The sequence below is a fragment of the Ahaetulla prasina genome, chromosome 2 (genome assembly GCF_028640845.1).
Source record: "Ahaetulla prasina isolate Xishuangbanna chromosome 2, ASM2864084v1, whole genome shotgun sequence".
Lineage (NCBI taxonomy): Eukaryota > Metazoa > Chordata > Lepidosauria > Squamata > Colubridae > Ahaetulla > Ahaetulla prasina.
The window spans coordinates 109422186-109434228 of NC_080540.1; the positions used below are offsets into that span (position 1 = coordinate 109422186).

The following is a 12043-nucleotide window of genomic DNA, read 5'->3' on the forward strand; positions in this document are numbered from 1 at the left end:
GCTTTCTTACAGCCATCTGGAGTTATTTGCATCACATGTTTCCTACAATTTGCTTATTACCCATTATATATAAAACTACGGTAATCTCCACTAATTTATTCACCTGAAATTAGGATATATATCAGTTCTGCATTTTATTGATTTCTTCAACTTTTTATATCACATTTATATTTTTATATTATATTGTACTGCCCTGCTGAAATAAAACATATTTATGGCAAACTATATAATTATAATTATTGTTTTCATTTCCATGTAGTCTGTCTTATAGGATTTAAGGAAGTTAACTGAATAGTTTTAAACTAAAGTCTGTCAGGGTTCCAAGTAACACCCCCAGCAAAAGAAGACTCCAAGGCTTGAAGTTCTTCAAAGTTCCATTTTATTAGAGGTGTCATATTGGCACATCTAGGAAAACCTGAATCTGAAAGCTTCCAGGTTTTTCCCACCCATAAGAAAGTCCAAGTCCCTTCCCCTGCACCCACATGTCCATCACATGGTCCAATCAATGCACCGTCCCATCTGGAAATACGTCCCAGTCACACCCATCCAGGTGCAGGGCAAGATGTCCTTGACTCTCTGAGAAAGGAATGCTATGACTATATATCACCCTTGCTCCATACAATCCCCCCTCCCAGTTTCCCACAATACTAAATGTGGCAAGCCAGAAGGCCCAAAGCAAAAGATGGCTTCCAGGCCCAACAAAGTCATTTTAATGCATACCTAAACATTCTGAAGCTTGGATTTCTTAGCTCTGTTTCTCGGAGGTCATCATTTAGCAAAATCAGCGATATTAATAGTTTATCTTAAGATTTTAAACAGAGATCTGTCGTACCTTTAATGTCTCCATCCAACGAGGTTGTTTGACTTGATAATAGACAACTGACTTGTATTCATTCGTAGGCTTGTCTCCGGCCCCTAAGCAAATCACATTCTGTCCAAAACAGAAAAATAAAAAGAGATGCTACTTCCTAGTTCTTATGAATGTATCATTTTCATCACAAATACATTTTCCCATTCACATCTGTTATAATCCTTGAGATTAGTTTCTTATTCCAGAAAGGGAAAGATATATAATCTAAACATGTATGTCTATAGCACTATTATCCAACCATAACAACTTCTGTATGGGTGGACTTCAAAGGTCAGTATTCTATTGCCAGCATGGCAATTGATGAAAATCCTAGGACTTAGTCCACACAACCTGGAAGTTGTCAAATCTTGTCTAGAAAGTAGATAACTGAAAAGGATGAGATTAACTAAAATTATACAGGTACTCAGAACCTATACCAGATGAACTTTTATAAAACCACCTTATTGTCTTTGATTTTCTGGTTTATTTTTTATTTGTTAGTGGGTGGTTGTAACTCTGTTGTGAGTCTTCTAGCGTTTGATATGCTGTGTCAAGGTACTTGGGGAAAGTTTTAAAAGGTGACTAATTAAAATTACTCCTCCCATTCCTCCCAGGTCATAGAATTGGGTGCTGAAGATCCCATAAAAGCTGGCTTACCCTTATCTTTGATAGAGGCATAACTAATTGTTTAAAACTGAAGCAATTCCTATGCGATATACACACTTGCACTTCTTTATTTGTTTTAGTAAGTACAGTACAGGCAGTCCGCATGTTACGACCACAATTGAGCCCAAAACTTCTGTTGCTAAGTGAGACATTTGTTAAGTGAGTTTTGCTCCATTTAATGACCTTTCTTGCCACAGCTGTTAAGCGAATCACTGCAATTATTAAGTTAGTAACATGGTTAAGTGAATATAGCTTCCCCATTGACTTTGCTTGACAGAAGGTCACAAAAGGTGATCACATGACTCCGGGACACTACGATCATCATAAATATGAACCAGTTGACAAGCACCCAAATTTTGATCACGTGACTATGGGGATGCCTCAACAGTGTGAAAAATGGTCATAAGTCACTTTTCTCAGTGCCATTTTTAACTCTGAATGGTCACAAATGAACTATTATAAGTCGAGGGTTACTATTATAAGTCGAGGGTTACAACTATGTATGTCTGTGTGAGAAAAAAAAATATTTCCTAAAAAAGAAAATACTAAAACACAACTATTCCAATGAGGGGGGGGCAGAATAGAAGGTAGTAAAATAAAACTGGGTATTCTCCTACTGCCATCCCAACCAAAGAACCCATATAGGAGGTAGAAAGAGAGACAGTTCCCAAAAATACACAGACAGGGATGAAGTCTAACAATGGTGTGACAAGATGAATAGGAATTGGCAAAGAATATTAAAATAGATTCCCATTCCTTCCAAAAGGTGTTTTTGAAAAGGAAGAAAACAGAATTGCTGTGCCAGATATCCAATGAAGATAGCAAAAATGCTAGCAGGCAATAAACACCAGATACAGTAGGATAACTCAGCTCCTATTTTGCCTCAGTTCTCTCTCTGAGAAAAATGCACATGTTTCACAAGAAATATTTAATGAAGTGGCCCGTTGATATGCTGATTAGCAAGCTAATTAGGTGTGAGCTGGATGGCATGACAATTAAGTGGAGACATTGTTGGCTTGAGAATTGTAAGGCGGTACTCCCTAAAAGTTTCTCACCATCCTGAAGGGAAATACGGAGTGGAGTGCTCCATGGTTCAGTGCTGCTGCCTCTTGTGCTTCAGCATTTTAATTAATTAATTAATTAAATAATGGCTAATGAGTTGACAGGGGGCTGAGAGAGGTAACACCAGAAGGCAGAAATAAACTGTCACAATAAGTTAAAGAAACAAATTGAAAATCACAAACTGGAATTTAACCAGGCAATTGCAGAATTAGAATTTGCTGGGTAGATTGAATGCCACCACGTGTTTACTGGACCCGTGCCCCTCCTGGCTGGTGCTGGCCACTCAGGAGGTGACACGAGGCTGGCTCCAGGCTATTACGAGCGCTTCCTTGTTGGAGGGAGTCTTTCCGGCCGCCTTGAAAGAGGCGGTGGTGAGGCCCCTCCTCAAGAAGCCTTCCTGACCCGCTGTTTTAGGTAATTATCGTCGTCTCCAACCCGCCGGCGAAGGTTGTAGAGAGTATGGTGGCATATCAGTTTCCCCTGCACCTGGAGGAAACTGTCTATCTAGACCTGCTCCAGTCCGGCTTCCGCCCGGTTACAGCACTGAGACGGCTTTGGTCGCGTTGGTGGATGATCTCTGAGGGCCAGGGATAGGGGTTGTTCCTCTGCCCTGGTCCTATTAGACCTCTCAGCGGCTTTCGATACCATCGACCATGGTATCCTGCTGCGCCGGTTGGAGGGATTGGGAGTGGAGGCACCGTTTATCGGTGGTTCTCCTCCTATCTCTCCGACCGTCGCAGACGGTGTTGGCGGGGGCAGAGGTCACCCGCGCCTCACTTGTGGGTGCCGCAGGGTCGATTCTCTCGCCTTCTGTTCAACATCTATATGAAGCCGCTGGGTGAGATCATCAGTGGCTTCGTGTGAGGTACCAGCTGTACGCTGATGACACCCAGCTGTACTTTTCCACACCGGCCACCCCAATGAAGCTATCAAGTGCTGTCCCGGTGCTTGGAAGCCGTGACGGGTCTGGATGGGGAGAAACAGGCTCAAGCTCAATCCTCCAAGACGGAGTGGCTGTGGATGCCGGCATCCCGGTACAGTCAGCTGAGTCCACGGCTGACTGTTGGGAGCGAGTCATTGGCCCCGATGGAGAGGGTGCGCAACTTGGGCGTTCTCCTGGATGTACGGCTGTCTTTGAGGACCACCTGACGGCCGTCTCCAGGAGAGCTTTCCACCAGGTTCGCCTGGTGCGCCAGTTGCGCCTTTCTAGACCGGGATGCTTTGTGCACAGTCACTCACGCCCTTGTGACGCCTCGCCTGGATTACTGCAATGCTCTCTACATGGGGCTCCCTTGAGGGGCATCCGAGGCTTCAGTTAGTCCAGAATGCAGCTGCGCTGGTGATAGAGGGAGCCCTCGTGGCTCCCGTGTGACACCTATCCTGCGCAGGCTGCACTGGCTACCTGTGGCCTTCCGGTGCGCTTCAAGGTGTTGGTGAACGCCTTCAAAGCGCCCATGGCATAGGGCCGGGCTATTTACGGGACCGCCTGCTGCTACCGGATACCTCTCACCGACCCGTGCGCTCTCACAGAGAGGGACTCTCAGGGTGCCGTCGGCGCGACAGTGTCGTCTGGCGGCGCCCAGGGAAGGGCCTTCTGTGGGGCTCCGCCTCTGGAACGAACTCCCCCCAGGACTCCGTCAACTTCCGGACCTCCGAACCTTTCGTCGCGAGCTTAAAACTCACTTATTCATCTGCGCTGGACTGGGTTAGTTTTAAATTTATGGGTTTTTTAATGGGTTTTTATTCTAAATTTTAATCTTGGCCAATTCAATAAGTTTTTTAACTGTATTTTAATTGTATTTATTGTATCATTGTGTATTTTAATTGGCTGTGAACCGCCCTGAGTCCTTCGGGAGAAGGGCGGTATAAAAATTTAAATAATAAATAAATAATAAATAAATAGAGAGAATAACAGAGTTGGAAGGGACCTTGGAGGTCTTCTAGCCCAACCCACTGCCCAGGCAGGAAATCCTACACCACTTCAGACAAATGGTTGTCCAACATCTTCTTTAAAACTTCCAGTGTTGGAGCATTCACAACTTCTGGAGGCAAGTCGTTCCACTGATTAATTGTTCTAACAGTCGGGAAATTTCTCCTTAGTTCTAAGTTGATTCTCTCCTTGATTAGTTTTCATCCATTGCTTCTTGTCCTCCCTTCAGGTGCTTTGGAGAATAGTTTGACTCCCTCTTCTTTGTGGCAACTCCTGAGATATTGGAAGACTGCTATCATGTCATCCATAGTTCTTCTTTTCATCAGTCTAGACATACTCAGTTTCTGCAACCATTCTTCATATGTTTTAGCCTCCAGTCCCCTAATCTTCTTTGTTACTCTTCTCTGCACTCTTTCTAGTGTCTCAATATCTTCAGTTAAAAGACAGGCATCAAGCACACATCTATAGGTAGTCGTTGACTTAAAACAGTTCATTTGGTGACTGTTCAATGTTACAACAACTAAAAATGTGACTTATTTTTCACACTTACGACCATTGCAGCATCCCCATGATCACATGATCAAAAGTCAGATTTTTTTGGCAATTGATTCATGCTTATAATGGTTGCAGTGTCATGGGGTCATGTGATCAGCTTTTGCAACCTTTTCTAACCTTTTCTAATTGATTTCTTTCTAACCTTTTCTAATTGATTTCTAACCTTTTCTAATTTTTAATTCTAACCTTTTCTAATTGATTTTTGCAAAATCAATGGGGAAGCCATTTTAACTTAACAACTGTGTTACTAACTGTTGTGACCCAGGCGCAAGTAGCTAATAATAAACTTAGTCCCTGGAAAAACAAACTTTATTCAAACAGCTGGGAATTACTTCATTCCCAGTGGCATTCAACTCAAAGTAAAACAAATGCCTCCCAATACAAATTCCTTGGTTATCTCACAAACCTTAGTCCAATTAGGCAAACTGCCAAAGGCCCTTCCTGGCAAATGTCCACAAAAACAAAGATGTACACGAAGCAGAGGACGAAGCAGAAGACAACGTTGTTTTCTGGCAAGCTGAAACACCAGTGCTGGTCTGTTTTAAGCCTTATGGGAGGGGCCAATCATCTTTTGGCCCTGCTTCCAAGTTGCCCTCTCTGCTTGAGCTGCTCTTGCCTTCTGGCAGCTCTTCTCATGCGTGCATTAGCAACAGGCTCCTCCTGTTCCTCTGCCTCACTATTATCAGTCTCTGGAGGCTCTGGAGTCCACACCTCATGTTGTGTCTTGCCCGCTCTCACAGCAGCCGGGGCCTTCTTATCTGCTCCCGAACACGGAGAAATGTATGCCTCCCAGCCCCAGTCCTGGCTCCATGCCCAGACAAGATGAAGAGGAGGGGGCACCTCCCGGTCCCAGCCCTGGCTCCATGCCCAAGCAGGCTGCAGAGGAGAGAGCACCCCCCAGCCCCAGCCCTGGCTCCATGCCCAGGCAAACGGAGCAGCTAGACCCCTCCCCCTCCTCCACAACATGTGAGCCTGAGGAAAGTTTATTTCCAACAGCTGCTGATTGGAGTGACCCTCGCATCAGAAGACTGGATAGGCGGAGGCAACAGAAGGAAGGGAGGGGCAGGCCTTAATGAGTGCTGAGTCATGGAGCCACACCCCATGGCCTATATAAAGGATCTGCTTTCTGGCAGTCTCTGAGTCAGGCAAAGTCGAACTTATCTTGCTGAAGTCACTTTCTGGTCTCCTGCCTGCTCTGAGGACTTTGCTAGGACTTTGGGCAGAGCTGCAGAGGCAAGCCTGATTCGGATTTCCCTGACCCGGCCGTCAGCGGAGGAGTGGGACACGACACCTCACTTCCTGATGGCCCTGGCCCCACCTCAGCCTCACTGCTGTCCGACTCCATTGCCAGCTTCGTAGGCTGCTGACGGACCACAACACTAACTTAACTGCAATGGTTCATTTAATAACCATTATAAGAAACTTTGTATAAGGGGGCAAAACCCATTTAACAAATGTTTCATTTAGCAACATAAATGTTGGGCTCAATTGTGGTCCTAACTCAAAAACTATCTGTATAAAATAGGGAATACCTGGCTAAGTAATAAAGCTTTGTGGGGGGGAATGGAGGAATGGGCTTTTGAGTGTAAAATGAATATGAGTCTGTAGCATAATGCAGCTGCAGTTTTAGGCTGCGTGAATAAGAGTACAGTTTTTAAAATAATAATCCCACTTCTGATCCACCTGCTGACTTCTCCACCTCCTTGAATGTTGGATGTTGATCCAAATGTGACATTTTAGGAAGAGTGGAGAGCAGTGGGAACATGTTCAAAGAAGGACAGTGTAGATGATAGGCATTAGAAATTAAATCCTATGAAAAGAAATCGAAGGACCTGGGAATGTTTAGCTTGGAGAACAAAAGGTGCTGGATGGAGATTATAGCACTGTTCAAATACATGAAAGGATGATACGTGGACAACAGCCAGGAATTGTTCTTTCCTGCCAGAGGACAGGATTCAGAATGATAGATTTAAGTTACAAGAAGGCAATTAGTGCTTTAATGTACAAGAAAGTATTAAATTGACAATGGAAGGATTTAGTCAGAGATGTGGCGGGTTTCCCTTCACATGATGTATTTAAGCAAAGATTAGACAGTTGTCTGTTATGGTACTTCAGTTTGAATTTTTATCTGGAACAGGCGGTGGAGGCTAGCCTAAATGATATTCCCAAGCTCTGTGATTCTCTGATTTCTTTCTGTGCTCAGGAATTCTGAAAAGCTAAAGTGACAGGCACAACTATTTGGAAATTTTGACTAGTGGCAGCTTCAGTACCAACACTGCAAATAAATAAATAAAATACAAAGTTGAAGAAAAATGTCAGGGAAAGCAAAGAAGCCTTTCATAAAAGTTGTCAATTCTGTTGAGTCCAATTTAGAACAAGCAGAGGATTTCACAAACGGCAGAAAAAGAAGCCAAAGAACCTATTTTTCCTATTCCTGCTGACTAGTAAAGTGGGCCTACTTCTCGGTCTTTGCTATCATGGTAAAGAGAAGAAGAAGAAAAACCTATATTTTCCCAAAATTCTCTCAAACCTGCTACCAGACTTATTCAATGGAAATGGAAATGGTGAGAATGGTATCAGCATTCATGGACATGCAAACAAGGAAGATATTAAGAGGTAAGAAAAATTAGACATCATAATGTGTAAAGGTCTTGGCAGTTACAGAAATAACATCATATTCTTTCTTCCTCTTCTTTTAACAAGTGCTTCAAAATGTATTTGTATGTGTGTGTATGTACATATGTATGTTTGTATATATGTCTGGATGGACATTCAGACAGAATTTCCCCAACGTATTATTTTTAGATGGTATTATTTTTTTTTGTTTTGGATTTGTATTATTTTATATTTTATGTACATCCCTTTCTTCTTGTTGTTCTTGAAGATGGGCAACCATATAAACATTCTAAATGCATAAATAAATACATGCATATGGATTTGGGGAGGGAGGAATCTCCAGAATTGCTTTCAATTGGGCAGGATTTTTATATATGTTGATAACTTGTGGAGGTATCAGTTAAACCCAGGTTCATCTTCTTTTGGGATAAATAAACTTGGTGGTATTTCTTTTACATTTTTGCATCATGTAGCTATTCTTTTCTTCAAATGCCCTCTTAATTTCTTCCTTCCCATTTCCATCAATTCTATTCATTCCACAGGAAATTCCCTAGAAATTTAACAATGCAAGAAGGTAATTATTTTCAAACTTTCCTGTGAAAAGAATTGTTGGCTGATTATGTGTGTTATTTTTGCACCTCTTCTCACTTTGCAATTTTCTGTTAAATTAAATTTTTTATCACATCAGAAGCATCTATAACTGAGCCAACACTGCACATCAAAAATACATGAAGTAAGTTTGTATTAATTTAAAGGGAAAGCAAAGGAATAAATAAATACTTTGTATTGAATAAATAAATTACCCTAATCATCTTATTATACTTAAAACTAGGTGTGTCCAACATGCAACATGCAGGCCAAATGCAGCCCTGGACACCTAGTTTGTTATTTATATACATTAACTATATTATATATTTTGCATCTGGCCCAAGAAGATTCCTTCTTACTCAATGCGGCTCAGGCAAGCCAAAATGTTGGCCAACCATATTTTAGAGTAAATATTGGATTTAAGATTTTTGCCAGACCAATTCTTGAATACAGCTCATCTGCCTGGAATCCACACTGTATATTGGACATTAATACAATTAAGCGGGTCCAGAGGTGTTTCATGAGAAGCGTACTCCACTCCTTTGCTCACAATAGAATCTCTTACGCCACCAGGCTCGAAATTTTGGGGTTGGACAACCTGGAACTATACCTCCTTTGGTCTGACCTAAGCATAGTACACAAAATTGCCTGCTACAATATACTACCTGTCAATGACTACTTCAGCTTCAACCTCAACAATACCCAGGCAAACAACAGATACAAACTCAAAGTAAATCACTCCAAACTTGATTGCAGAAAATATGACTTCAGCAACAGAGTGGTCAACGCCTGGAATGCTCCACCTGACTCTGTCTTTACATCCTCTAACCCCCATAGCTTCAACCTTAAACTGTCTGCCATGGACCTCACCCAATTCCTAAGAGGTCTGTAAAGGGGGCGTGCATAAGCGCACCAGCATGCCTACCGTCCCTGTCCTACTGTCCCCATTTATTTGTACTCATTTCCTATGTTCATGTCCATATTTATACTTATACCTGTTATCTAGTACATGATTGATAAACTAAATAAAATTAAAATTAAAAAAATGAGATACAGTCATGAATCTTCTTTGGTTTTCAGAAGGAATCATTCAAGACAAATATACATCATCGACATAGTATGTTTGGTCTGTCGAAGTGGGCCTCAACGTTTTTGTTTAATGCCTTATTTTATAAATCCATTGTGTTTTTATTCTTGTTCACTACCCAGAGTTTGTTCCAGTAGATGGGGAGCCACATAAATCTCTTCAATAAACATACAAAAAAGTAAGTAGTGATATTACAATGTTGCCTATGCTTTAATAATTTTTATATGCTCTTTAGTACTTGTTACTTAAGCAAAAGCAAGAATTTTACAACATATTTATACATTTTAATCTTCAGATATCACAAAAAGGTAACCCAGTAAGTAAAAGGACAAAAGCTCTATCCTTCAACATTTTTCATCACTTTTCCTCTCATGGAAACTGTTGTCTGACTCAGTCACTTTAGTCTGCATGTCACCAGTGTGAAAAAAGGAAGGCTTGAGCTTCCTTTCATTAACGTGTAGGGAGGATTAGGATTAGGGTTAGAGTTACTACACTTTGACAAAGCTTTCAACAATACAACCTCTCAAAGCTGCTTTGTAAAGGTTCCCTTTAAATTCGATAGTCATGTGATTATTATAGCGATGTGCCAGCATGGTCTCCTCCAATTTAGGTCCTGATAATATTCTCTTTATTAACATTTACCTCCCTCCACTTTGTAGACATAGACATCTGTGGGACCATCTTGACAACTATATTACAAATGCTTTATATTTAGACACAGATGCTGCAGCAGTAATTGCCTCAGTTGGTGGTAATGATACCATTTATGGGCTCATTTTAATTGGTCTCTCCCCCCACCTCCCAAGAGAAAACATATTATTCCCATGTTAAGTAAACTAAAGCGTAGTAACAAGGCAGGCTTTTTCATTGGCCCAGTTAGCTTGGAGATAATTTGGATTTGTCATTCTTAGATTTTATTTTGAATACTTTCTCTTACCTTAGTAACAAAATAAAACAGGTAGTCCTCAACTTACAACAGTTCATTTAGTGACCATTCAAAGTTACAACGGCACTGAAAAAAGTGACAGTTTTTCACAGTTCCAACCTTTGTAGCATCCCCATGATCATGTGATCAAAATTCAGACTTGGCAACTGGTTCATACTTATAGCCATTACTGTGTCCCAACGCCATGTGGTCACCTTCTGCAACCTTTTCACAAACATAGTCAATGGAGAAACTACAGGCACTTAATAACCAGGTTACTAACTTATCAACTGCAGTGATTCACTTAACAACTCTGGCAAGACAGTTTGTAAAATGGGGCAAAAGTCACTTGACAAATGTGTCATTTAACAACAGAAAGTTTGGGCTCAATTGTGGTCATAAGATGAGGACTACCTGTAATTAGTTTCGCAATATTTCAACAAGCTCTTTGGTAAGTGTTTATTAAGAAAGAAAAACCAGATATTTGCTACTTTTTAATTGCCCGGCTATATTTCCATTTCTTGCAGCTGTGCCTATATATGGAAATTGAATAAGCTCACACTCTCATAAAAAAATGTGCAGGCTGAAGCATGGAACAAATGCTATGAAATGGACTAACAGACAAACACTAAGCATTTTAAAGAAGTGCTTGCTGAATCTGATTAACTAGGATTTTGCCTTGATCTTGCCTAAACTGTAGTCCAGCAGTTCAAATCTCACCAGGCTCAAGGTTGACTCAGCCTTTCATCCTTCTGAGGTGGATAAATGAGGACCCAGATTGTTACGGGCAATATGCTGACTCTGTAAACCCCTTAGAGAAGGCTGTAAAGAACTACGAAGTTGTATATAAGTCTAAGTGCTATTGCTAAGCACTATTGCTATCTTCCACTATCAAACAAAGAACTCAAGTTTAAAAATTCCTCTTTTTTTCTTCACACTTGATATACCGTGGTGATATATACCTCATATTTCTTATATGCCATATAGCACACTAAACCATAAATTAGGCTGTAGGAATTATAATGCTGGGTTACACTAAAAACAAATCTACTATGTTATGGCTTCTCACAAAGATTAGATTCTGTGAATCCAGTCTTTGTTTCATGAGTTGGATAAGACAAGTTGCAAATATTAGCTTAGAAATACACATTTCTGCAAACAGAACTTCTGGATCAAAGCCACTAGTTTCAGACCAGTGGTGGGTTTCAAAAAATTTTACTACCAGTTCTGTGGGCATGGCTTGGTGGGCATGGCAGGGGAAGGATACTGTAAAATCTCCATTTCCTCCTGATCAGCTGGGACTTGGGAGGCAGAGAATAGATAGGGGCAGGGGCAGTCAGAATTTTTACTACCAGTTCTCCGAACTACTCAAAATTTCCGCTACCGGTTCTCCAGAACTGGTCAGAACCTGCTGAAACCCACTTCCGTTTCAGCCTCAGAAACTCTAAAGGAGAAAATGCCACTAGCCTTTAACCACGTTTTTAAATATATACATTAAGAGCAGAATAGCACTTACAGGTATCACTTTCCCATCTTCATCACAGACACACATGGTGACTTCTACATTTCTCTGAGTAGTTTTATTAAATTTATCTAAATCTCCACATAGCAAGGTAATATAGATGTCATTTCTTACATCGCCTGTGAAAGAAACACCAAAAGTTAAGAAGTAAGTCACTATAGTGACAAAGCACGTTAAAAGCTATTTCTTCCATACCCTGGGTTATACTAGAACATTCAAGAGGAAAATGAAGTTAATCTTAA

General features: G+C 41.2%; 1 protein-coding gene across 1 annotated transcript in view; it reads right to left on the bottom strand.

The window, feature by feature from the left end:
• DOCK2 (dedicator of cytokinesis 2) overlaps window positions 1–12043 on the bottom strand; it is a 366602-nt gene that overhangs the window by 296599 nt on the left and 57960 nt on the right. The window contains exons 14-15 of the mRNA XM_058167876.1: window positions 11796–11920; window positions 833–931 (exon numbers count right to left, since the gene is read on the bottom strand). Of these exons, the coding sequence (XP_058023859.1) occupies window positions 833–931; window positions 11796–11920 (224 nt within the window). The remainder of the gene's footprint in view (window positions 1–832; window positions 932–11795; window positions 11921–12043) is intronic.